General features: G+C 43.9%; 9 protein-coding genes across 11 annotated transcripts in view; 8 read left to right on the forward strand and 1 right to left on the reverse strand.

The window, feature by feature from the left end:
* Positions 1–499: 499 nt before the first annotated feature.
* LOC113464443 (formin-J) lies at positions 500–2,359 on the forward strand. The gene is made up of 4 exons (XM_026814261.1): positions 500–505; positions 572–920; positions 1,011–1,547; positions 1,836–2,359. Exons 1-4 carry the CDS (start codon positions 500–502, stop codon positions 2,357–2,359), a joined length of 1,416 nt encoding a protein of 471 aa, XP_026670062.1.
* A 420-nt stretch (positions 2,360–2,779) lies between these two features.
* LOC108625481 (polyglutamine-repeat protein pqn-41) lies at positions 2,780–3,934 on the forward strand. The gene is made up of 5 exons (XM_018025538.2): positions 2,780–2,797; positions 2,866–3,105; positions 3,200–3,396; positions 3,525–3,762; positions 3,817–3,934. The coding sequence occupies exons 1-5, from the start codon at positions 2,780–2,782 to the stop codon at positions 3,910–3,912; spliced, it is 789 nt and encodes a 262-aa protein (XP_017881027.1). The 3' UTR covers positions 3,913–3,934.
* Positions 3,935–5,707: 1,773 nt separating this feature from the next.
* LOC108625487 (zinc finger protein 512B) lies at positions 5,708–7,145 on the forward strand. Its single transcript, XM_018025552.2, has 4 exons — positions 5,708–5,770; positions 6,091–6,161; positions 6,226–6,428; positions 6,611–7,145. Exons 1-4 carry the CDS (start codon positions 5,753–5,755, stop codon positions 6,919–6,921), a joined length of 603 nt encoding a protein of 200 aa, XP_017881041.1. The 5' UTR covers positions 5,708–5,752; the 3' UTR covers positions 6,922–7,145.
* A 1,642-nt stretch (positions 7,146–8,787) lies between these two features.
* LOC108625624 (protein argonaute 14) lies at positions 8,788–10,254 on the forward strand. The gene is made up of 3 exons (XM_018025754.2): positions 8,788–8,843; positions 9,126–9,666; positions 9,796–10,254. The coding sequence occupies exons 1-3, from the start codon at positions 8,820–8,822 to the stop codon at positions 10,092–10,094; spliced, it is 864 nt and encodes a 287-aa protein (XP_017881243.1). The 5' UTR covers positions 8,788–8,819; the 3' UTR covers positions 10,095–10,254.
* Positions 10,255–11,406: 1,152 nt separating this feature from the next.
* Positions 11,407–12,337, forward strand: LOC113464457 (uncharacterized). The gene is made up of 5 exons (XM_026814330.1): positions 11,407–11,468; positions 11,540–11,663; positions 11,744–11,809; positions 11,871–11,980; positions 12,058–12,337. Exons 1-5 carry the CDS (start codon positions 11,457–11,459, stop codon positions 12,247–12,249), a joined length of 504 nt encoding a protein of 167 aa, XP_026670131.1. The 5' UTR covers positions 11,407–11,456; the 3' UTR covers positions 12,250–12,337.
* Positions 12,338–14,209: 1,872 nt separating this feature from the next.
* On the forward strand, positions 14,210–16,154 carry LOC108625702 (MAGE-like protein 2). The gene is made up of 4 exons (XM_018025909.2): positions 14,210–15,416; positions 15,538–15,664; positions 15,722–15,891; positions 15,997–16,154. Exons 1-4 carry the CDS (start codon positions 15,405–15,407, stop codon positions 16,135–16,137), a joined length of 450 nt encoding a protein of 149 aa, XP_017881398.1. The 5' UTR covers positions 14,210–15,404; the 3' UTR covers positions 16,138–16,154.
* Positions 16,155–17,460: 1,306 nt separating this feature from the next.
* LOC108625494 (MAGE-like protein 2) lies at positions 17,461–18,511 on the forward strand. Its single transcript, XM_018025564.2, has 3 exons — positions 17,461–17,540; positions 17,606–17,890; positions 18,023–18,511. Exons 1-3 carry the CDS (start codon positions 17,529–17,531, stop codon positions 18,164–18,166), a joined length of 441 nt encoding a protein of 146 aa, XP_017881053.1. The 5' UTR covers positions 17,461–17,528; the 3' UTR covers positions 18,167–18,511.
* Positions 18,512–18,914: 403 nt separating this feature from the next.
* Positions 18,915–19,860, forward strand: LOC108625502 (proline-rich protein 2). Its single transcript, XM_026814325.1, has one exon. The coding sequence runs from the start codon at positions 19,210–19,212 to the stop codon at positions 19,786–19,788; it is 579 nt and encodes a 192-aa protein (XP_026670126.1). The 5' UTR covers positions 18,915–19,209; the 3' UTR covers positions 19,789–19,860.
* A 1,833-nt stretch (positions 19,861–21,693) lies between these two features.
* The window catches only part of LOC108625895 (1-phosphatidylinositol 4,5-bisphosphate phosphodiesterase), a 13,718-nt gene continuing 9,265 nt past the window's right edge, over positions 21,694–26,146 (reverse strand). Inside the window, exons 11-20 of one of the 3 annotated variants that reach the window (XM_018026237.2) lie at positions 25,536–25,794; positions 25,197–25,391; positions 24,893–25,085; positions 24,663–24,820; positions 24,373–24,579; positions 23,922–24,294; positions 23,712–23,861; positions 23,476–23,653; positions 22,840–23,290; positions 21,694–22,764 (exon numbers count right to left, since the gene is read on the reverse strand). In XM_018026237.2, coding sequence (XP_017881726.1) covers positions 22,696–22,764; positions 22,840–23,290; positions 23,476–23,653; positions 23,712–23,861; positions 23,922–24,294; positions 24,373–24,579; positions 24,663–24,820; positions 24,893–25,085; positions 25,197–25,391; positions 25,536–25,794 — 2,233 coding nt within the window. In that variant the 3' untranslated portion in view covers positions 21,694–22,695. Of the gene's footprint in view, positions 22,765–22,839; positions 23,291–23,475; positions 23,654–23,711; positions 23,862–23,921; positions 24,295–24,372; positions 24,580–24,662; positions 25,086–25,190; positions 25,392–25,535; positions 25,795–26,146 lie in introns of all 3 variants that reach the window. The other 2 variants (XM_018026228.2, XM_026813961.1) reach the window with 2 other exon arrangements.

Here is a 26,146-nt window from a genome sequence, read left to right on the forward strand (position 1 = left end):
CGGCAGTTCCATCCATTCCGTTGGGGATAATGTGCCCGACTAATTTCCTAGGAACTGTGAGCGATGAATATTGACCAGTTAATTGCTTTTCCGCTCGGAGCAATTATTACCGTACCAATCTGGGATGTTTGAATAGAGAATTTAATCGAGCGTCGATTCTTTCGTGCACGATGAATGGAAAATAAATTTTAACGATAAATAAACAGAAAAATCGAGGCGTGCGAGCGAGGGGCTTTTTGTTAAAAATTAATTCGCGGCAGTTACTGACTGCGGAAATCTAAATTAGCCGGGAGTTAGGTCGTTGACACGCCGCTTAAGTATCGACGAGAGTCACGGAGGTTTAACTCGGTTTTTCTTCGGCACGGTTTTTGTCAAACGGTAGAAAAGTCAAACCCGTTCGATGGTCTCGCATCGGTAATCGGTAATGAATATAAAAGATCACGAGGCCCGCGTCGCCGTCAGTTAAGAGGAAACGTCCGTGTCTCTCTGCGCCGACGTCATGTTGGTACGTCTCGTTCGTAATTATACAATTTCAGTGAACGAACATACGTATAATATGTTTGTATTTTAGATTTTCGTCGCCTTGCTCTTATCGGCATTGAATGCAACGGGAGGGAGTGTTGCGGAACCGAAGAATGGGAATGTTACTCAAGAATACAGGACCCATCGGTATCAGCCAGTTAGTCCCACTCCCCGAACCGCCCAAATGGACGATGCGAAGACTTATTACAAGAATGCGAAAATAGAGCCTGCAGAACTCGGTGACTCGTACGCTTATGATAATATATTTAAACATTCAGCAATATCTCCATATTCTCAAAGCAACGAGCAATTGTCACCGTATTCGGAGAATCTATTCACCATGTCCGCTGGTTATAAAGTGGCAAACGATAATTTCGCTAAACCATCGAAACAATCTGGTACGTATATATGCATCATATAGATCATTTTACATGATGTATACAAATATTAATTATATCTAATTATTCTCTAATATGTTATTTTTCCAGGTACGAATGTACAAGTTCCGATATACAAAACGAATCACCCGCTGTCAAAAGGGACACACGTGTTCTCGTCCGCGTATCAGAATAAGAAACCGACGATATACCACTTGAATCCCCAAGAGCACCCTTCGTATCTATCCGCGTTTCAAAGCCAGCCGCTGGTTTTGAATCCCTTATCTCAGTTCCAAACAGGAAAAGTGAACAACCTGCAATTGAGCTCGCCGTTTGCTTCGCCGCTATCCAGTTTCCAGAGCCACGTAGTCCCGATTTCCACCGCGAGCAATAATCTACAATTTCCTCAGTACAAAGGCGCTGCCATAAACGTGTACCCCAATTTCGGTGGATTCTCAACAGCGACTTACCATCCCCTGCAAGCGCAGCCGCAACTGCATTTCGGGCATTCGAATCAGCGTCGACCGGTTGAAAATCGTCCTAATGAAGGGATTCTTTACGACGTCGAGATTATTACTAAGAAACCTATGCCTCCGCCTAAAAAGGACGAAGAAGATGATGATGGCAGTGATAAGGAGGATGACGAAGGTTTGTTTTATCATTTTTTTAAATCTTTGGACCTTCAAAATTATAAGACTGATACAGACAATATATTCGCACTCATTTTAGAATTGTATAATTTTTTTTAATATTGGATCAAAGAATTTAATATTCTGTGGAATATTAGAAAGCATGGTTTACTGTACAATTAAAAAAATTATCATACTTATATAAAAGCTGTAAAATATCACAATACTACAAAAGCAGATCGGTTTCGAAAATTCTTCGTTATTTTATCAGATTGTAAAAATTAAGTTTAATAAATAATTCTCACAGGTCAAACAGGAGAGAAAGAGTATGGACCAGATTCGGATGACGATAGCGACTACGAGCATAAACCAGAGAAGCACTTCGAGTCGCCAGCTATGGAAGGTGACTTCAAGCCCTCCTCGAATCCGTTCAAGCAGTACGACAAGAAATTTGGCAAGTATTCAAGCCGGGATCGTGACGAGGAAACCGACGAGAAGACGTTTCCCAAATACAATGACGATAATCATGATGAACGTGCTAAATATCAATCGGATGGTTCCTCGTCCAAGCCTTTGTACGACAGACGAGAAAACAACGAAGAGAATGACGAGACGCAGGAAAGCGAAGAAACCTCGGACGATACCCATAAGTCAAAATATTTCGACTACGACGAAGAGTTCAAACCATCGAGACGAAATAATTTTAAGTATTACAAGAATTCTCAAGATTTCCAAGACACCGATGGACACAGTTCTGACATCGTAACGAGTTTTTCACCAAAACACGAGGGAAGCTTCGGATACAAAATACGAAGAAACAAGGGATTGTAATTGTTAGAATGATTTATTATAGAGATAAGAATTAGTACAATGCGAATTAATCTTTACATGTAAATTAATTATTATATTGTTACTTTATTTATATTGTTATTTTTGTACGTAAGTTGAAAACTGTATAAAATAATTTTCCACCGGAAGTTCAACACACGTAATAATTCGCTAGAATTTTTCTCAAGTGGAAACGAAAGATAATTATTACGACTCATCAATTTCCGAACGAATGATCGCTGATTGTACAGGAACGTTACAGTAAATTGTAATTACAGAATAAAGACTCTTCCTATTCTCTAATTAAATCAATTTTCTCATTACGATCGAGCGTTCTCTCAATCAGTATATATACTGGTCCTTCGACTTGGACACTTCAGTCATCAATAACGTTCATCACTCGATAACATCTGCTCTTTCAACATGAAGTTCGTACACAGGGTAAAAAGCAGTGAAAGCTCTATTTAAAAAAGTTGTTAAAATTATTGATTAAAAATAAATATTTGTAGATCGTGATTGCAGTCGTCGCGATTAGTATCGTCGATTCGAAGTCTCAGTCGAGAAAAGATAAAAGAGGCGTAACCGTGTTGGGACCGTCTGGTTACGACTTCTTCGGAGTGGCTCCTATTTTTTCCACCGGTGCATGGCCCCCATCGAGCTTTGGATCTGTTCCTTGGAATCCTTCCGGAATACCCGACATTCCTTTAACGCAGGTCCAGGTCCAAGCCACGCACAATGTCGCTGTTCAGGTACTTGATTTATTTATTATTATAGAAATTACTTAAGAAATTCTTCAACTATAAAATTTTCGTGATGGATTTTTCAAAACGATTTGCGTGCCAGGCATTAAGGGATCCAGTCTCCGGCACGCCGAGCATCGCTTACCCTCCGGACGTGCTGAAAGCCATACAACTGGCCAAGGAAGCGAATCAGAATGTAAATTCAGCGCAGCAGAAAGTAGCCGAGGCCAAACAGGCCGCTATTGTTCAGCAGAAAATTGCACTGGCCAAGGAAGCTGCCGCGAGGGAAGCCGCGGCGAGGTAATATGCATACTTCTCGTAATAAATCGAAGTACCGTGCATGTTTTCAATCAATGCCAAACTCCGATCCCGACGAACCCTATGTACCATCTGTACTTCTACTTTAATGTCTATCCGCCCTGTTTTAGGTCGCAAGAAATCTCGTCGAACGCCGAGGCCGAGGCGAGATCGAGCGCGAAGCAATTGGTGGCTCTGCAGCAGAGATTAGCGTCGTTGAAGGATGCCGTCGCAGCTGCTCAACGAGTGGCTGCGGCGAGGGAAGCCGCAGCAGCCGCCGCTATTCAGAGAAACGCTGCTGCGACCGCTGCCGAGTTACAGAAGCAGGACGTGGACAAGCAGATCACTCAGAGCGAACAGGAAGCGAAGGTACTCCGGTGAACTCACGATTGAAAGAGTGTTGAAACTTTAATTAATCCCCAGGAAAAGGACATAATCGCTGCGAAGGAGAACGCCGTCGCGAACGCTGTGCAGCTCGCGGCTCTTCAGAAACCACCGCATCATCCATGGCGTCGTTAAGCAATTTCTATTAAGCACGAAGCTCTTGTATCGTTTGTTACGGTGATGGTTCCCTTGTTACAAATAAAATCTGTTCGTCCGCCAAATTTGTCGATTAATCTGCTCGCCGATTAGAAAGTGGCACGCGTGGCTTTCACCATTAGCCACGTTGTATCCCCGACCCGATGATAATAGATGCACCCGTTAATCTTTCTATTGTTCGTTACGTTTAACCGGGTGCCATCAGACGCGACGTTACCTGATTATCTAACAGACCGCGTATTCGTGACACAGTTGCGGTCACGATTGCGAGAATTGGTTAAAAAGTATAGCGCACCCGTTTCCTTTCACGAGGTCAGGAACCTCGAGCATCGTTTTAGCAGCGACTGGCGGGAAACAATGGTGCAGTTTGTCGTACGTTCCACGGGAAGTGGCAGTGAAAGTGACGGCCGTAGGAAGGAGCGACTGTATCGATAGTCGAAGAATGCGATATCAGTGTCCAGTTACGTGGTACACGGCAGCCGGAGATCGACTGGGTTGGGTAGAGCTCCGGCGGATTCACGGGTGCACGTCGTCCTTTCACTCGCCTCTTTTTCTTTACAATTCGTAATAGGTATAGCTCTATTCTCTTTCTCACCGTCCGCCTTTCCCGGCTCGAACGGACCCCGAGCAATTACGTCGAAAGAAAGTCGTTCGATCAAAGTCACTCTTTCCTGGCCCGGTGACTTCTATGCTCGCTCCTTGACCGTTTCCCTGAACAATGACCCTGCCTGTCGACGCCCAGATTGACCGATGTAGCTACGTAACGGGAATTGCCGAGGGTACGAGTTTCCCACCGAAACGGTTTTCAAAAGCCGAAGCCAAGCTACGAATTTGTAACGCGATTCACAGGCAACGTCTTCGACCGATGCATCGTGCGAAAGGGAAAAACGATGACGTGCCCTCCGGCGAACGGGATTATTATAACTATCATGGCTCGCCGATCTCGGTGAGCCGGTAAGATGCTTTTTTTGAATCTACGCGCTCGCTTTTTGCCTTTTACCCAACCTACATTTGTTCGCTTTCCTTTTTCGAAGGATCGCACTCTCACTACGAGGCTAGTCAAAGTTTTTACACGGTGTGTCACATTGCCTCCGTTCCAAAAAGCCGCATTTGTTAATTGACAACTTTCCCTTCCCGGTGGCTCTCGAATCGTGAATTATGGAATTCGGGTTTAATCCGTTGGAGACGGTCGCTAGCTGGCCGTGTTGTATCCTCGGGCGAGAAAATTTCATGTGACATCGTAAAATAGATTAAAACGGAAGACAGAGACTCGGGTAGGAAAGGAAATTGCTTTCAACGGCCGGCCCAGTCGAAAGGATTATACCGTCCACGCCCGTTCACCACGTTCACCGACTTCTGACGTTGCATTCCGTCAGCGTTTCCCGAGGAAGATCGATCGGCGATCGGCGCCGGTCCACGGGTCGAATTTACAATTCATTTCTCCGGGAGAAACCTGGAATGTATTCATATTATGCATGGGACGCGGCCGTCCGTGTTCTTGTAACCGAATATCAATGAAAATTCCGTCTTCCAGATTTGATTACACTATATCTTAGCTACCTTCGATCGAGATTGTTTACCCCTTTCTGAAGCTTGGATCTTCCGTCATGGCTGAAAGGCGAACAGTGTCGAGTTTCGTACTCGCATAAGCGTATTTCCTACGAACGCGAGCATGCAAGTCCGGTTTCCGAGAGAGAGAGATCATCCGCGGCTGTGGGAAGGGAGGAAGCGTATAAAAAGGATCGGTCCATCGGCAAGCGGTCGCAGTATCCGTATTTGTTACTTCAACCACTGTCCTCATTATTATATAAATCGAGAAATGATTTCTTGGTCGCCTGTAAGTATCCAAAGCCAGAGGGGGCGAGTAAAGCGAGCTCGCATGAATGAATGGGAAACAGTGAATCGTGGCTATCGAACAATGCCGGTGAAAAGTGACCAATAGGATCTATCGACACTAGCATCGTACATTCTTATCGAGACACACACCCGTAGTTTTTATTCAGACTCCGAAAAGAGGGGGTGCGATCGCGCCCCGATCATCGCGAATATGTGATTTACTCGCATTATCAGTGAATCGAGAAAGTATCTGGAAAAAACGGAGTTTAGAAATTTAATCTAGTTTTCAATTCGCGATATAATAATTATCAATCATTTCAGGCAGTCGTAATATGCTTAATTGCAACGTCCGCGATAGCTAGTATCGACGGTAGTTCCAGCGGCTGGCAGGGGTAAGGAATCGTTTCTATTCCGATTAATTCAGGTGATTTAAATCGAATCGACTTCGATCGACAGTGTGTCAGGGGGTTATGGCTATGAGTCTGGACACGGTTTGGATTTGGGACACTTGTCCGGCGGTCTCCACGATTATGGGTCCTACGGGGGCGGCGGTCACGGACTGCACGGACACGTTCAGCATCATTACGCTCAAGCCGTGCCCGTCAGCGAGCACGTGGAAATCACGAAACCTGTGCCCGTACCAGTTATCAAAAACATCGGTAAGTCTCTTAATTAATTATCAAATTAATGACAATTTTAATGTAGTTATGCACGTTTGGTCTATTTCTCAAAATCTAGAACGGAATATTGACGAATTCGTAAATAATTAAATTCCTTCCTCAATTGTAACTTGAAGAAAAAAGTAATCTTGTTAATCAAGACTTTCTATTCATTCTTGTAGGGGTACCGGTAGCACAACCAGTGGCGATAGCGATCCCACACCCGGTCGCAATCGGAGTACCGCAACCTTATCCGGTTCACGTACCGGTCGCGAAGCCGGTAGCAATTCCAGTGGTAAAGACCGTGGCTGTGCCAGTCGAGAAGAAGGTTCCCTTTCCGGTGGAGAAGATAATACCCGTTCCGGTAGAGAAGCACGTGCCCATACCTGTCGAAAAGCACATACCAGTGCCTGTGGAGAAGCCGTACCCGATTCACGTGCCCGTTTACAAACACGTGTTTCATCGGGTGAAGTCTCACGGATGGAACTATTAACCGTTGCATCACGACGTTTCAAGCAAAGCCCGTAGAAGGATACGTATATACGCGTATGCATCGACAGGAACGATCCGCCGCATTGCAGGCGGAGTAATTACGCCTAACGGGGTGTAAATCGACGAATGGGAGTAGACAAGATGCGTCGTTGCGTTCTGTACATACATATTTATGATTGTTTGTTTTGTTACCGTGTTACCAAATAAACGATTTATTTCTAATGATCTTGACAATTTTAATACCACCCGAGATACGAAATAATTAAGGTAGTTATCTCCTAAATGAACACTATTCGAGATAATCACGAAACTTTCAACAAAATTAATTAAGCACCTGATAAATACTTATGCGAAGTTTCAGTGCATTTTATCACATAGTTTCTGAGATGAATTATGGTTTATATGTCGATTATTATTAAGCACTATTATCGAGCAGTGATTCAGGAAGGAATGTATGTGAACGGTAGATAGTAGATAGTACATAATATGAAAGCAGTTTAGATAGTAGTCAGACATTAGTCAGTCTCTATGAAATATTTATCGTATTCTGAATTGTCATCGACTTTATTGTTCTTTCTTCTTTATTTTCCATCCATTCTCAGCTACGAGTAGCTGATCCGATCCGATATACCACGGCTATTGTCAGCACTCTTGACGAATCAGCCTATGTCTGAGATAGCGTATATGTATACTCGTGTACTATTCATTCACGCCATTGTCAACGAGTACAACGCTGTATTTCCGTCGCCTATAGAGTCTGACAGTTGGAAACGAATCACACATTATGTATGATTTACGACGATTTTCCTTAAGCGTTCGCAATTTCCTTCTCCTCCCCTTTTCCTATTATTGTTAATACTCAGTCAAGTTATTACAAAATAGGTAATCATTAAATCGCGATGAACGGCTAAAGAATCATTGGAAATGTTAAGTCACGAATTGTACGGTATCTCGGGCGTCTCGTAATTATCATAATTTTCCGGATAGTAATGAACAGATAGCGCGGTTCGTGCTTAGATGATTCTGAGAGCGTTCGTTATGCTCTCTCCACAAGTCTGGTTAAACGCGTGCCTACGTGAGCTGGATTCTGTACTGCGAATACCGCTGCACGCGATCCTCGCGATTAATTATATTTGTCACATACCGTTTCCTGCAAAATCTCAATAAGGAGTTTATCTCAGATGCAAATTTGTTATACATCTTCTTTAATAGAATATATTTACTATCTTTGAAAACTATTTTTATTACGTTGTAATAAATGTGAGAGAAGTCTGATCAGTTTTTATACATTCATGAATATCACAGTGCGTGATCGATAGATGATCTTCACGCTTCGATGCTATAAGATTATATTTATGTAATGATACCAATGAAACAGGTTTCGCAAATAAATTATGATTTCTATTCCTAGTTTATTGTTCACTTCCCGTAAAACTATTTGCGGGAACATTAAGTCGCTATTTGCGAGACAGCAAACCTAGCAGTCATGTTTTATTCATAATGTCAATGCTAAGGCTGCGATGTCAACGAACTATAAATCGCGACGAGACGTCCACACAGTTTTTCGAGCATATGTGTCGACGCAACGGTGGTAGCGGAGATGAAAATTGTGAGCGTGAGAGGCGGCATTCACTCGACGATTGAACAGAATAGAACAGAAACTGTGCAATTCACACGGGCGGCCGGTGAATTCGCCAGCCAATACGTTTACCAAGTGCTCGCCGGACCGATGACTGGCAAACAATTGGTACGGTCCGCGGCGTTAAATCGCGACGCAGCGGCGGACTAAATTACATCCTCGACAGTGAAAGGCTCGACGGTATATTAAGACGAGCAATGAGCAAAGATGTATCAGTCGCTGTAGGAACCTGTACATCTAAGCTAGGTGCACTGCTCTATATGTCTCTAAACATGAGCAAACTCGTGAGTAGAATATTCGGCGACTTCCAATAATTCCCTGAATTCTTAACATATAATTTTGCTCCTTGAAACTTCGAGAGAAATATTAACTTTCCTGGATCTGTTTAATATTCACTACTACGACTTCTTCCAATTTCAATTTTTTCGGATTTATTTAATATTTAAAATTATTTTTGAAAATATTGTCCCATAGTGATTTCTAATTTCAGTGATATTCAAGTTCTCCTTCCGTTGCACTCGGCCGACATTCAAATGCACATTCACTGACGCGAACTTTACCTTCAGGTGCTACTTTCTCTGGTGTCCTTGGCCACGGCCGCGCCGTTGATCGTGAAACAGGATAGCAACGAATATCAGCCTCAGTACCTGACTCGGTACCAGCCCGAATTCCAGCCTCAGCTGTACAGCGGTTTCCAGCCCCTGGAGAGATCCGACCACGACAGTGCGTCCAGTTCTGGTGGTGGAGGTTACGGCGGTGATTACGGTGGTAGCTACGGGGGTGACATTGGCGGAGGCCACGGCGGCGATTTAGGCGGAGGTCACGGCGGCGATTTAGGCGGAGATCACGGCGGAAACTTCGAAGGATCTTCCGGAGGATACCAATCGTCCGACGATCACTCGAGTTCGGATTATTCGTCCTTCGGGGGAGGATACGGGGGAGGATACGGAGGAGGATACGGAGGAGGATACGGAGGGGGACACGAGGGTGGTGACGAAGGGCATGGGATATCCTTCGACCATGGACACAGTGTCGTGCATAGCGAACCCGTGTCCGAACACGTTGAAGTGTCAAAGCCAGTGCCAATCAAAGTGATCAAACATATTGGTAAGTAAGATTACTATGATCGTGATTAATAAATTGCAGATTCGTCGACCATTTATCTGGTCATTTATATATGTACTTATTATACATCGTTTATATTTTTAATTTCCAATTAATATTTAATATTTGTAGGAGTACCGGTTCCTCACATCGTGAAGATCGCTGTACCCCATCCGGTGCCCGTCGGCGTGCCCCATCAGTACCCAGTGGCGCATCCGGTAGCAAAAGCGGTTCCTGTGCAAGTGATAAAGACCGTCGCAGTCCCCGTGGAGAAGAAAGTCCCGTTCCCGGTGGAGAAGCATATCCCGGTCCCGGTGGAGAAGCCGGTGCCCATCACGATCGAAAAGCACGTGCCAGTGCCAGTCTACAAACCCTACCCGATAAAGATCCCCGTGTACAAGACGATCTACCACCACGCGAAGAAGCACTAAAAATTAGGCACTGACTACACTCGAGTTCGATTCAACATCGCGATGGACTCGAGGTTGCAACGACTCACTGTTTTCCTTCTGTATATATACTAAGCATTGTTATTATTATATCTTTTTTAATTTTATACATGTTACTTTTCGTTTTCGAATAAAATGCTTAAAAAATTATACGTATGCTCCTATTGTTCTTTTCAAGAGAAAGTTCATACATCAGTTTCCTACTACACTTGTACTTGTATAGTACATAAATACAGACGATTCCGAACTATAATTTATTTCCAAATACATAGAAATTGTTCTATATACTAAGCTATAATTTTACTGAAGCACAAAACGAAGTACAGATTTTGAGACAGGCCCGAGAACAGCTCAGGTGAAATCGGAGGAAAGAACTTTCCACGTTGGACGAAGCGGACAATTTTTTTCCGTACTTTTGTAGATAATAAGTCGAAACAGTCCCGTTGCGTTGATGTGTTCGAGCCGGTCGAGATCGTAATCGGAACTTTCACTAGTATTTTCGACGGGAGATTCCGTGGAAAGTGAGCGTTCGCGGACGAGATACGAACGGCGCAAATGAACCGTGAAGACAAAGGAGGCTCGCCGCGGTAATCGACGAGTAATCCCTCTGTGCAGGAAGCGACTCGGTCAATGCTTCCACGCGACGCTCTCAAATGGGTTGTAATCGTCGTAAAATTAAGTAATTTATTGCTAGTTACTCGAACCGGCGGTCTGTAAGATATGGCTCGGGCTTAAATCAGTTTAATTCGGGCTTTTATCAACACGCGAGTAAACGCAGCGTGAATTTTTTATATCACGTGTACCAACTACAATAATGCGCTCTCCCGACTTTAAACAAATTATTTACAAGCTTATCACGCTTTTCATCGTATTTAATGGCTGTTTAATATTAGTTTTTATATCCTCCTTTCCTGATTATTATCCGAGGTTCATTAGCATCCGAGTTTCATGATTAATATGTCGACCGGATTAAGATTGCTGAAAGTAGGAAGTAGCCAGGGACTCCCACTAGCCGTAGAATGCATGCAATGTGCACTCGATCGGATTTTGTCCCGGATAAGCGGAAACGAGCCGTGCGATCAACTCCTCTAATGAGAGAGTAAGAAAACTGATCGGAACGGGCGGGACGAACTCGCTCTAACGAGGAAATCAGATCGTTATGTAACTATTTCCATCCCACACGTAGCATTCGGCGGAATGGAGAAATGGAACCTGATAGTGAAGGTGCCGGGTAGAATTTCGCACGATAGTGGGGTTGCGTGTCCCTTGCACTATATAAGATCCAACAATTCGTCTCAAGCTAATGTTTTATTCACGGTAGATGCCAGTAACCAGGTGGTGAACATGAAGACGCTTGTACGTCCGAATGAAACAATTTCAAAAATCGATTGCTCATAATTAAAATTAATCGTTTATTTTACTTAAAGATCGTAATTCTGACTACTGTCGCTTCCTGCTGGGCGGGGGGACTGGAATTCGGTGGTCACGGATTAACTCTGGGTGAAGTCTCCTTGGATCACGACGGTGGAAGTATAGGCTGGGACGAATCAGGTCTGACCCGCGTTTAAACGTTATCCATATCTCTTCGTCAACACGCGATAACACTGTGTTTTATTCTGTTGTATGATCAGGATCGGAGCAGGAGATAGAGCATGGGGGCTACGGAGGGCATTTCTCACACGTTATCAAGCACATCGGTACGTACATTCTGTGATAAATAAATCCCGAACGCGTGCTCACAAAATTCAACCGCGACAGGAGTACCAGTGGTGAAGCACGTCCCGTTTCCCGTTCACAAGCTGGAGATCGAAAAGGTGCCGCAGAACTACCAGGTCCCGGTGTTCGTCAAGAAAGAAGTCCCTTACGAGGTTTCCTAATTGAAATTCTATCGCTCCTATCTTAATTTACCTGAAATCGATACACACGGTTTTCTAAACGTTCGCAGGTGGAGAAGCAAGTGTTCACCAAAGTGGAGAAAAAGGTACCGACACCGATCGAGAAAATCATACCCGTGCAAGTCGAGAAGAAGGTTCCGTTTACCGTGGTGAAACACATCCCCGTGCCAGTGGTGAAGCATATACCAATTAAAATTCCAATTTACAAAACGGTGATCCACAGGCACAAGGGTCACTACTAAGCGGTGTCACACGTTAGCTATTTCTGTCCACTTTTTTTTTATGTTATATAATTGTACATGTTGTCGTTATTTATTAATAAATCCGATTGAATCGTTATAAACGCACCGTTTATATTTCATTACAACAAATAATTCTATGGTTGGAAGCCGTACAGCGAACGGGTCCAGAATTTATTTGATAACCGTTTCGTTTACTGGTGCGTCCAGTGATATCGATAAAATCAATCGCACGGATTATCTGTCATATGGAAAAATTGCCGGATTAATAAAAGTCTCGTAGGACGTTGTTACGTTAACGGTGAGTTACGATTATTGATCGGCGTTCCGCAACAATGTGGGGAATGGGAATGGGAAAGGAGAATGTCTCTCATAGGGAAAGTACTCGTAATTCCTTTCTTCTGTCATTGACCTTCGTGAATTCGAGCATTCAGAATCTGTGCAATGAAAAAAAAACGTAAAACTAGAGGAAAGTGAACGTAACTAGAGAACACGGATCTATCGGGTGTCGGTCTGTGATGAAATTAATCACAACTGCATGATTATTCTTCTTATGAGAAGATCTGAATGACCGTGAAAAACGAAAACCAAGTTCGAACGCTTTCACTCGACGTTTTTCCAGTCCCTTTCTCGAGGAACTCTAAGTCGACATTAATAGTAATATTGCGAGTTCGTGATGCGGTAATTGTCGGATCACCACCTGGAAATGCATATGGGATGAGTTGCATTAGCATAGAAGCATAGCTGCACGATAGGGGAAAAAACCGAGGAAGGAAGAGGTGCATCATGCGGAAAGTGTTGAGGCGAAAGTATGGCATAGAGATGATCTATCTACTCTGATCTTGGCAATCAACCAAAGGAGATAACAAGGATATAAAATAACGTAACGATCGCACATAAAAATATATTTAATGAATGAAAATATTTTATAACAATGGTGTGGAGACGATCTATCTTCCTGTATGTCCTCAACTCCTTTCAACTTCGCACATGCACACCAAATACCAGAAATATTTTCTTTGGGTTGCTGCTGATTACCACAAGAGTACATGCAAATTTTAAGTGACTATAATTTTTCAAAAAACCCACGAATTGATTTAAAATTTTACAGATAGCTTTTTAATAGTAACAGGAATCTATAATAACAAATTCAACGTGCTAGCATTGTTTCAGTATATACATCCTTAAGGTTGTATAGCGCGAGGCGATGAAAAACAAGGTGTAAAGAATACAGAGTGTAACTTTCCGAGTTACAGGACGCCACCGGAGAATATCGCGGCAAAAATTGAGCGAGGAACATTAGTAGCACAGTTTACTCACCTCTGGGAAATAACGAAACGTTCCCTGTGAGATATACGTTAACGTCAGCCCGAACTAGTTTTCCATAGAGAAAGAACGACGAAAAATAAGAAAAGAGAAGTCCGTTTCTCGAGAGATCGGCCCATGATCTGAACAATGAAGTATTGATTTATATTTTTAACACTGGCATTCCAGTTTCTCCGAATTTCACAGATGTTTAAGACAGAAGCAGGAAGATCTACTTTCTAGGCAGATCTCGTCTGGTGAGGTTGCCGGGTCGTGTTCCTCACCGAATCGAGAACAAAAGGGGTCGCCGTGAATAGATTTCTCAGCCGAAACACGTTCAGGGGTTATCCTATGGATTCGCCGTCTCCTCTGACACGACGGGCATCGCGTGCCAATAACAAGCTGCTTGAAACAGTATTCGAGGTCGCGCGCGTGATAAATAGGCGAATAAACCGTGGCGTTAAGAATTGTTAATCGATCAGCTTTCGCTTTCAAGATTCGCTATTAATTTAATGGGACGAGTCTAATAAGGCTCTTCCGGGTTCGATGCATATCTTTATATAAATTTCGGACGACGAACATTTGCATAGAGAATAGTGGATCTTCATATATCATATCGTAATTCACTTTCTATCTTCGGATTTTATCCTCAGTTCCCGTTATCGATGCATAATTGCCATAACTGTGGATTTCTTATCTCCTACTAATTAATTATCGAAATATCTCGTATTTTTTATTCCCCATGAAAGCGCACAGTTTAGTAATAATAATTACTTTGTTAAGTGGTAAACGTTAGATTGTATGAAAACTGCCTGTCACTTCGATCCGACGGATTGTGGCGTAAAGAGATATAAATACGCTTCCTGCTCTCACTCAGCTACCTGCTATTCATAATAATGCAGAAATTCACTTTTACGAGAACAAAGATTGGCGTGACCGATCGATTTTTTTTCCGATGAGTCCTTTCACACACAGGTGAACGCCGTTTGGACTTTCATTCGATCGAAAAGTTTGAGAGGCCGGCTCTTCACCTTCACTTCCGGTAAACTTCAGATTTGCTAACAGCCAAACCGCAGATGATGATTACACAAGAAATCGAATCACCGATTCGGATCGGACCCAAGCTTTTTGAGAAGCCTTTTCAACGCGTACAGATGTTCCGTCGAAGAAATCACATTAAAATCTCTGCTTCCGGCTTCCTCTTCTAATCGCGTTTCATCTGCCAATTTAAACATCATTCACTGAATTCAATCCCAAGTTTCTAATTCCAATTCTATTTACATTATGATTAACATACTGCAGTTTCTATGCAGAATAAAACCTGATTTATATTTATTAATAAAATCTAAATTCATAATGTTTCGAACATAATTTTTTCTGTAAATGTATAAGAGTTTAATGAATATTGCGCTGCTTTATTAATCTCGTCTTTGTTGACGAGAAAGTATTTTTCTCAGCAAGTGTCGACGGTTCAGTTAACGAGATCTACTAAAGGGAACGCGTTACGCCAACGTCGAAACACATCCGTGGGTCGGACTTCCTACATCCGCAGATACGTAATCCGCACTTCCGGTAAACCGTGAACGTCGTGTAGTTCGATGAACCGTGTGAAAAATCGTGCAGTATCCTTTCATATTCATTGCGACGCGCGTGTGGAGTTCGCCCGAAGGTTGTCCGACGGTAAACGAACTTCGATATACCCTGGAAAGGGTCTGCGGCCTGGTGCCACAGGAATCAGTGAAAGGTGGTGGAATCGATGTTCGTATATAAGCTGAGTACTGCGCTGCCACTGACATTCAACGCTCGAACCCAGTGCTCAGACAATAAACACCCCCTTGAGAAGATCTGCAAGCATGAATCCGATTGTAAGATTTATGCTAATTACAGTGAATGTCTAATTAGAATTTTAACCAGTCAAATGATCCAAGCAATAAATATTACAAATACTCATTTGCAAACCCGAAGATTATTGACTAATGATTACAGATTACTTTGTTCGGCGTCGCGATAATCGCTGGTATCGTTACCGCCGGTTACTTGGAGGAGGATCATGGACACTCGACCTACGAGGAGAAGCATCACACGGTGGAAATTCCGATTTATAAAAAATATGGTAAATCAGAATGACGCAGTCGATTTGACGGATTTATTAATTTATATTTCGTTGCAGCGATTCCGATTCCTCATCCGGTGCCAGTTGAAGTACCGCAGAAAATAGAGATCCCGATTCCGCAGCCTCAACCGGTGCAGATCGAGATTCCTCACCCGGTGCCTGTGGAGGTCGTTAAGCACATAGAAGTACCTGTGGAAAAGCCCGAGCCCGTCGTCGTCGAGAAGCACGTGAGTGACGCGTATTAAATTGTTAATAAAAAATAGTAACACGAGTCAAAGAAATTGTTTAGAAAATGAAGACGTCGTATATGTAACGTGTAATTGTGCATTCAGGTGCCTTTCGTGGTGGAGAAGCCGTATCCGGTGTACGTCGAGAAGAAGTTCCCGATTCCGGTGGCCAAGCCGTATCCAGTTCATGTGCCAGTGTACAAGCACGTATTCCATTACACTTCAAAGGGCAAGGGGTGGCACTAGGTCGACCTCACCCCGCTGCGCCAGCTCGAACGCACGACACGCGAATCGTCCCAACGGCGGAGCTATCGTTTTACGAGAAAGTTTCTTCTCACACGGAATCTAAACTTATTTAATTCCCCGTTCCGGTTGTCTCGCGACGCTTTCTCGAGGCGGCCGTCAACAACGCGTGATACCCGATCCTAACGACGCGTCGACGTCGACGAGAACGTTACCGACACGTTTGTCACGCCGTTGACACATGTTTGTTTGCATTTTTATACAATTGTTAAGTTTAAGAACCTACGTTTGTTAATAAATCATATTTAAAAAAAAGAAAAACCATCTGACCTTATCTAATCAATAGGAATTTTAGAAATTAGTCAATCGAGTAAGACGACTGATAAACGAGAAACGCGGTTGTACATATAAAAGAGGAAACAGCGTAATCGTTTCCTACAACCCGTGAGCTGCTAGCAACGAGCCAGTCACCATCCCGGCAGAAATCCGGCACGATCTTGATTCGCCATAACGCGAGACGGTAGACGCGTTCTTGCATCTCGCGCAGAAACCACTTTTACTCGAGATACACTTTCACTGTTCCGTTCGCTGATACGGATTAGTATCGCGTACGATTCGAATCTTCTCTCCCACGACCACACCCTGCCCGCACGATGTTCCATATCAAATATCAAACATTCCTTTCGCCGATAACGCGTTTTTAATAATTCTCCACACGAAAGTACATCGGCTACAATTAATTCCACTGGAAATTCGGAAATCCGTAAGCGCATTTACGTGATCCATGCAGGTTTAACAAGTCCAATTACGCGTGATTATAAAATAATTGAATTAGAATATTCGTTTAATTGTTCAGAAATTTAATTTTGTTCAAGATTGTTGCATTCAGTGATTTAATTAGAAATTCAATTACTTAATATCGTAATAACAGTCAGAAGAATGCGTTTCCTTTCGCTGGGTACAACAATTTTCTTTGAATGTGTGTGAAAATCGAAAGTGTTCGTGGGATCTCGCGAATCTCTCAATGCTCCTTTCTGCCGTAATTATTGGCCCTGTAATTATCCTAGGTTGACGAACTGAGCGTTGGACGCTATCCAACTCGTCTGGCGAGTCGGTACAATACGTGGCCATTAAAAAAGCGAGAGGTTCCACGATTTATGAACGGAAGAGGCCAGAATCCGCGAAGTTATATCTGTGTATTCAATCGTAGACACGGCGATCGTACGGGTACACGAGTAGAAAGAGTCAAACGTAATAAAGAGAAGGGAGAAAGTGACTTTGGTATATAAGCACATGGCCGTGACTTTGAAGGCACTAAACAGCTCGTGGTGAATTAACACAGCGGGTTCCGCGCTTACGATTCGCTACAGTGTGATCGGCAACTGCAAACGACAATGAGGATACTCGTAAGTCTCTTCGTAACGTGCATAAAAATTTTCGTAAATTCTTATTGATTTCTTATTGATTTTAGGTGTTCACAGCGTTAGTCGCGTTGGCGTGCGCTTCCTACGAAGAGGAACACGGCGGAGGCTCTACTTACCACGAGACGTCAAAACCCGTAGAGATTCCTATTTATAAGAAATATGCAATACCTATTCCGCACCCGGTCCCGGTGGCGGTTCCCCAGCATATCAAGGTCCCTATTCCGCAACCCTATCAAGTCGAGGTGCCTGTGCCACATCCGGTGCCTGTGGAAGTTGTCAAACATGTCGAAATTCCAGTCGAGAAACCCGAGCCCTATGTCGTAGAGAAGAAGGTAATGCATAAGTACTTGGATCGATTGTAAGAATTGCACTGCGTCTAAATGCAAACGACTAAAAATTCATATTTTTATTGAATTATGAAATTATTGTATTTAAGTTATGAGGGGATATTGAAATGTCAATAGGTGCCGTACGTCGTGGAGAAACCGTACGCGGTAACAGTCGAAAAGCACTTCCCGGTGCCGATTCCGAAACCGTATCCGGTCCACGTACCTGTCTACAAGCACGTGTTCCATCACCAGAGCAAAGGACACGGATGGAAGCATTGATCGAAATACATACGACACGAATAAATTTCAATTATAATACCTGTACATAGCCCGTTGCTGGTTACATTAATGTGATATACGTTGTTACGTTTGTGGAATAAACATGTTGTTTTCGTAACGGCGTCAATTTTCTCCCCCTGGTCGGAACGATTAAAAAGGTTTCGAAAGCCGTCGCTAGTCCGCGGGTTCGTCCAACGCGCGCGCAGCTGTGCGAGTCACTTTTTCTTTGTATCGCAGTATTTCTTAATTGGGTCAGCTAAGCCCGCTCGGATCTCGCCAATCCGGAGACTCCGTCTACTTTTTCCAATCGCCTGGATTAAATAATTACTGCGCAAATTGGAGAAAGCAATTCATTATTATTATGCGTACGTTAGTTTGTATTAACGAAATTTATTGCGATCCGTTTTCCTCCGAGCCGGTTTTATTATTTTTATTACTATAACGCAGATATCGACGACCAACTCGCGGAGTAAGTCATGATCAATCATGTCCTAATTTATTGCCGTCCAACTTGGGCGAGCAACGTTATAAATTAGATAAGACCGCACTAAATATCTCAAGCGGTGCCGTTTTACCTTTTTCCGAATAACTTTAGGCGACACCCGGGGCGACCCTCTCGATGTTCTCGGTCCAGAAACCGGCCAATGACTAGCCGCGGGACTGACGTCGACGACGTAACCGCGGTTCGCCCCAGGTGCAGAATTTATTCAGGAAATACCGGGGCGCAATCGGTTGCATCACGGCAGCCGACCGAAGACCGCTTTTTACGCCGGTTAAGGGAATCGCATTCGACTTCGGTCCAGCCGTACCGTTCAAATCGAGGAAAAGTTTATAAAACCCGCGGCCACGCACGGCACACTCCTAGTTTCACCCAGGACATTAGATCCGACGTTCAATCTTTCATAGGATTCCCAGGTCATCGAAATCATGTTCAGGTTACTGGTAAGTAAAATCGCAGCTGCGATCCTCTGATCGGTGTCTGACTCATTGTAATTATAATTTAGATCCTGTGCCTGATTTGGCTGTCGAGCGTCCGCTCGGAGATGGCCAACATGAACATGAACATGCACATGCATATGCAAATGCCGGCGGACGAGATGGACGATAAGATGTCGATGAAAAGGGAGTCGTACTTCAACCCGTGTCCACCGTCCCACTCGCACTCGATCTCGTACGCGCCGCCGCCACAGATTTACGTGAAACCGATCGAGCCGATGGTCCACGTGCAGAAACCGATGATCACCTACGTGAAGCAGGCCCCGCAGCCGGTCATCGTGAAGCCGATCGCTCAGCCGAAGGTCGTTTACCCGGTCTACCAGAAGCCGATGATATCGTACGCGCCGATATACCAAAAGCCTGTTTACCACCAGCCTATATACCAAAAGCCTGTTTACCCCGAGCCTATGTACCAAAAGCTCATGTACCAGCCGCCCAAAGTGATCCTGAAGAAGGTGGAGGCGCCTCAGATCACCCAGGTCGTTCATAAGCCTCAGATCTCTTATCCGGTCCACCAGCCGAAGGTGGTCCAGGTAGAGGCGCCGCAGGTGAATTACGTGAAGCTTCCGCAACCCATGGTCCACGCCCCGATTTACCAGTCGCAAATAAAACCGTGGTGCGCCTAAGAGGCAATCGGAGACAAATGATGGGATGCAATCGCGTTGGAAGAACGAGACAGCGAAAGGGCGTACGTGGGAAGGAACCAGGACGCCAGGACTGTCGTTGACCAGCCGTGACCGATCGTAGCCAAGCGTAATTCAGCTAAGTTTCACAGATTGTACAATAAAGAAACGAATGATGGAAATATGCTTGTTGTTTGTGCGTACATTCATTCCAAACTGTTGATTTTCGTCGAACTTTTCCCCGGATCCCGTAATCTCGGCCCGGAGTGGTTCTTCAATATCGCCGGGATGAAAGCTCTTAGCGCGACAACGACCGGATTGAAACTCGTTAAAAGCTTAAAGCGGCCCGCGCGCTGTTTGAAAACGCGAAGTTTCGATAGCGAGCTAATTTTCGCAAAACTTTCCCGAACCCTTTTATCCAGCCGGAACAATTCCGGTTTACGGAATTGCTGAACAGCCAGACGTCCTTCTTTCCGCAACACGGGATTACGGATCCACGGCGATCTCCCGTCCTTAGATTGCGTTCTCCTCGGAGGTCTTAATCTGTCGATTCGTGCAAACTCATTTCCTCGCGAAAGTTCCCCCTCGCAGAACGAACTGCGCTATCGTCCCTCTTAAAGTCGCGTTTAACTCGCTTTTCGAACACGGGTATGCATTTTCATTTCTTAACGAACTCCGATTGGTTAAGGACGAAATTATCTCGTTCGTCGCCTTACTCGGAGTTTCCTTTTTCAACCTAAATCACGTGGGAAAGCTGGGAACTTGTACAACGATCGGGCGAGATACGCGCATATTTTCGCCTTTTATCAGTCGGCGCGATTACGTCAGGTTCGATGCCAGCCTCTACGTAAGGGATTAATTACGATCCGGTCAACCGGAGTGCACACCGACCGAATCCTGATTATTTCGCGGAATCGCTGTGTCGTTACACCGATTGCGCAAGAAGCCTCGACGACGAATCGTTTTACGATTTGGTAACCGCTTGCAAAGGGTGCAATTTTTGCATTCGACCGATTTCCCAAACGCGTTATGAATGAATATAAAGCGATTGCCATCAGGGGAAGCGTTTAGTACAACTTCCGAAGATCTTGAAAGAACGTCACTATGAAATATTACGTAAGTGAAATTATTTTCCAAATTTTTTTATAACGCAATCGTGTTTGGTATATATTTTCACGTTCTCCAGTTGTGTATCGTAATTATGATCGTCTCCGTCGCGGCGAGAACACCGAGGCAATCCTACTTTGGTCATTTTCAAAACGCTTATCAAGATGGTCAAGCGAATCATGCTGGTGGGCAATTGTTCGGAGATTTCAGGGCTCAAGGAGGGAACTTAGATCCAGGGAACGAATTTTACGGCCACCAAGCGCCCATCGGTGGTCAGGCTAATTTTAATCACTTGGCAGGAGGTAATGGCAAAAGTGAAAATATATGCGTGTCAGTGTTACAGTTCGATTAGACGAGTTTATTTTCAAACGTTGTATCTTGGCTACTGGTCTTGAGTGGCATAGAAACAAGTGTCGATTTCAAGTTTTACGACCTCGCTATATCCGTTCCGTTCCTCTACGTATATTTAGACAGAAAGGACCCGGTCCCATTCATGTGGTTGCCGTACTTAAGTGCACCCTCCTGTGCACTTATACCTCTGGAAAGAAAAGCGGAGGCTTAGCCCGAAGCTACAGGAAGGCGACATTGACCACATGAATGGGTCTGCCTTTTAAGGGTTCAAGTAATCGGACTGTAACACTTTGACACACTGTATATACGTTAATTATGTGAGCGTATCGTCTTCAGTCCCGTTCGGAGACGGCGTGAACAATGCAGGCTTGAAACGTCAGGAACCCCAGCACTTCTTCAACTACGATTACCAATTATAAGGGTCCAATCGATTCATCAAGATTCAAGGGATACGTTTAACAGATCGAGCTAGCAATCTTTATTTCTCCTTACTCCTTTATATCCAATATATATATACATATATATGTGTATATGTATATATATATATGTATAATATATAGGTTAATATAATAATTTTTTTTTGTAAATAACATCATTAGATTGAAAACAACGACGTGACAATTAATGCTAGGCTCTCCATTCGTCCGGTAATTCATTTCTCTTTTATGTACAACGTTTTGGCTCGCGGCGTCACGACTTTGGACCATTCGTACGAGGAGTACTCTTTCAAGGTGAATAAAAAACAAAGGAAATGCGAACGTATCCTCGAAACGAGTACCTGCTCGATCGTGAAGAGGCGCTATAATAAATCTAACTGCGGCCAACGGCGCCGTCGTCGCCGGTACACCGTCCATAAAAAGCATAAGTAGTTGTAGTAGTAGTAGTAGTAGTCGGAGTATAGAATATACAGCGAAATGTGCCCATCACACAATTCCTCTAGGCATTAGGCGATGAAACAGACACACGCATCCGATCACATTTCCCACGCACGCGATAGAATTCGGTAATAGCGTTTAACAATCGAAAAATATTGAAACCGTCGAATCCCGCGGCGCAGAGATCCGCTTCTCATTTATATTTTCGTATATATATATATATTTATGTATGTATGTATATATATGCACGTATAATAAATATATAATATGTACTTATTGATGTAAGAACTTGACTAGATCACTTTAGTTTTTTTTTTTATTGACTCCCTCGTTTAGTCTAGGTACTTGCTCGTGCAACGACGGACACAGTTTATACGGAGTTACAAGATGTTTCGTTTTATATAAAAAAATATTCAGGAGAGTGAATTAGAATACGTTTAATCGCGGCTTGTTTGTTGCTTCCGTTTCTCAGGGCAGCTGAGAACGATGCTTGATCCCAATTCCAGTTGTGTATTAACGATAGGAGCGGATTACTCTGAATGCAGCACCTTAGCTTCCCGGCTACTCGTAACGGCGATCACACGTAGCATTCGGTCTTAGGGCCCAACTCGTACTCGATCTCCTCGTTGTTGAATATATCTACAATCTGAAAACATCGACAGCTCGTTTCGAGGTTCAGTCATAAAATCATTATTAATTAATAAACAATTATTTCTATTACCGCGTTCATGTCTTTTTGCAATTCCTCCAGCTGCTTCTCGTGGATCACCTTCAGCTTCTCCTTTTCCCTGTTCTGAATCATCTGCGCGATCCTCCTCTCTTCCATAAACTTCTTCGTATTGTTCTGCTGTTTCTCCCTCAGCCTACCCTCCTTAATTCCTCGAGTCTTCAGCGTCTTATCATTCATCACCTCCCTCATGCTCTCCACCGACAACCTCGCCTGTCTCGCGTTCATCTCTTTGATCTCCCGCTCGTGCCGAGCCGCCAGCTGCTTCTGCTGAGCGACCTGCGCGGCCACGCATAATTTCCTCAACGTGTTCCTCCTCTCGTCCAGATGGGAACGCACCAGGTCGCGTTCCTCTCGTCGTTGTTTATCGGCCAGACGAGACCATTGGACAGTCTGCTCGGAAACTTCACGGCGTACGATAGGATCCCTCGACAGTTCAGTTTTGCTAATGAAACAAATATAAGAATTAATTTTAGTTTGACATTAACTACGGATCACAGCTTCCACATGTGTCTAAAGTGTGAAGAAAAGAGAGAGAGAAATATAATTAACAGGCATGTTATACTTTTCTCAATTCCTTTTTCCTTCAACTTGCTTTGAATTTTATTAATGTATTTTAATTCGTCATACTTTTTTCCCTTGATGATTTTCTCTATCGCAGTGCAGTGCTGTTTCTGGACGGCAAGTTTCTCCTTCTGCTGCCTCTTCTTCAGATTTTCCAATTCCTTCTGTTGCTTCCTGAGCACTTTCTGGTAGCCCTTCTCTTGTCGCAACGATTCCGCCGTTATAGGGTTGAATTTCATTTCCTCTGGAAGGGGAAACGTTTGATAGAAGTTCGAAGAGAAATATGCAAAGTGGAAATTTACCGCGTGGTTTAGGCGCTTCGCGATGAGCGGGCGCAGAGTCTGGGTGTCTCTTGCTGTCGCTCTCTTCTATCCCGAGTCCACGCATTTTATTCTGCGACGTGTTCTCTGGTTTCTTGTAGGCCCGTGGCGCCGTCAGCGCATCCATTAGTCCTGCGGATTAAAAAAACCGTTTCAATATTATAAATAATAGTTTATTATAAATTATCTTACCTTCGTAACCATCCGGTACGTAAATCTTGATCTCGATGTTGCAAAACAGCATAGGCAAGGACATAGGGAAGTTCGCCTCCGTACGCAAAGATATATGCCTGTACCCCGATTGCAGACCGTCCAAAGGTACGATCCTTTGACCCAACAGTTTGCCGTTGGACTCGTCGTAAACCGCGAATCTCAAAGCTGCTAAATCAGGGAGGACGACTTTACGGAAGAGGAAGGGCTCCTCGTTATAAACAGGATTCAGGCCGTTCGCGGGAACTACTCGCGTCCGGAACTCCTTCCGAATCGTATCAGTAGGCAAACCGTACATCTCAACCTCCACGTACGTTCCCACCTTCTTATCAGACAGAAATTGACCCGCGATCACCTACGAATCAAATCAATATACATTTTATAACTTAATGGAATGTTAATAATTAATGATTGAACGAAATAATTGATATACCTGAACGCTGCACTGAGTGGCGATCACACCGTCCACCGGGCTTTCCGCGAACGGGTCGAAGCTCCGATCTGCTCGCCTCATGAAGTCCGGTTTCAGGAGATACCCCGACGAGCCGTTGTACTCGAACTTGCCCTGGTTCAGTTGCATCGGCAAGTCTGCAGTTTGGAAGTTCAACGACACCATCTGGCATCCGGCGTTCCAAAAGACCTGTTCCCAATCGATCGTCGATGCGGTAATACGTAAATACTATCTATGTACGCCGTGTCTACGTGCACATTGGAAATCATTACCTGCGGCATATAATTCGAGGAGTCCGCTCGGGTGCCTTTCGGATAAATCCGGCTCATTTGACGCTTGTTATAATTGACGAACTCAATCGCTTGCGTCTTTAGGTAATTCAGGCCAGCGGTTTCCGCGAAGGAAGACATATTGTGATGAATATTCTTTTCTGTATAAGAGGGCACGATCATCAATTTTTTCTCTCGTTTAAACGCGTTACCGAGAGAATGCGTCGCCTTACGTTCGGCAATATCGAAGCCCGGGAACTTAATAGGCTGGGCATAGTTCACCATGGAGGACAACCATGGATGGACGTTTGTCGTGCTCCCGGTATACGGCTGAGCCGCAGCCAGTTCCAACGTGTCTGTGGTCGTGCTCGATTGCTGCTGGATGCTAGTAGTCGACGCTACAGACTCAGCCACCGACACTTCTTCCTAAAAAAAAAAAAAAAAAAAAAAATATTATTAATATCCTCGAATTCGTGAAACAATCGTGGAAAGAGATGGGAAGATCATGCTGGCGCTTGTATCAAGTGTTACCTTTACCGATTGCTGTTCCACGACCGCAGCCACAGTCGGCGGTGCGCTCGCGTCCTCCTTAATTTCATCCTCGATCACGAACTGACCTTGCCTAAACAGCTCCAATTCGTGTTTCTCAACTTCCGGCTTCAATCGTTTATTCTTGATGAGAATTTTCCGTTTCAGTAGACTCGGCGGCGGTAGAGGCACACCTGGTTCCAGCTGTTTATCATAAAATCCATTTTCACGATTTATCGTATCACTCAAGGAAAGAGGCCTAATCTAATCGCTAGGCTTCCGACGGAGATAAATTTCGATAGTAGCGAATATTTGTTTCCGTATTGATAAAAACGTAGATTTACTTACTGGATAATCTCTGAGAGGTTCTTTTAACAACAAGTCGCCTAGTATCTCGTCGCAATATTTGGCCAATTTGTATTGCTGCTTCTTGCTGCAGTGATTCTCGAAGCTGAGAATCACCGGGTACTCGGTCGTGACAAACGCCGTGTCTCTGACCGCGTAAATCACGTCTCTAAAAAGAATGTCCGTGCACATCGCCTTGCCATGAGTGATTATCGGCTCCTCGTCCTCCCCTTTACCGTCCCAGCAATCCAACTCGACGCATCTTTCGGAAACATTGCAATATCTTATTCACACTCTATTTTAAGGATGTATTGGCTATATAGTTAATCCCAAAAGCTTATGTATCTTAGAAAAATGCATCTCCTCTAATTAAAAAGATATCAGACGTCGGAAGAATAATGCTAATAATAAATAAATAGCTACGTGCTAAAAAGTATAGAAGGAAATATCCAATTAAGTATGGACGCTAGCAAATAATTTTTACACAGAAATTGTAGCTCTCGTCGTCCCCTACAGAATGGTTCTAAATACGAACCCCTACGTCCATCCGTTCGGGAGTTATTGAGGAAAAACGAAAAGTCTTTTTAAAAGTTCGCTAATTCTTCGGGCGAATT

This window comes from Ceratina calcarata, unplaced genomic scaffold, assembly GCF_001652005.2.
Source record: "Ceratina calcarata isolate Rehan_Ccalc_2016 unplaced genomic scaffold, ASM165200v1 scaffold12, whole genome shotgun sequence".
In the NCBI taxonomy this organism is placed as follows: domain Eukaryota; kingdom Metazoa; phylum Arthropoda; class Insecta; order Hymenoptera; family Apidae; genus Ceratina; species Ceratina calcarata.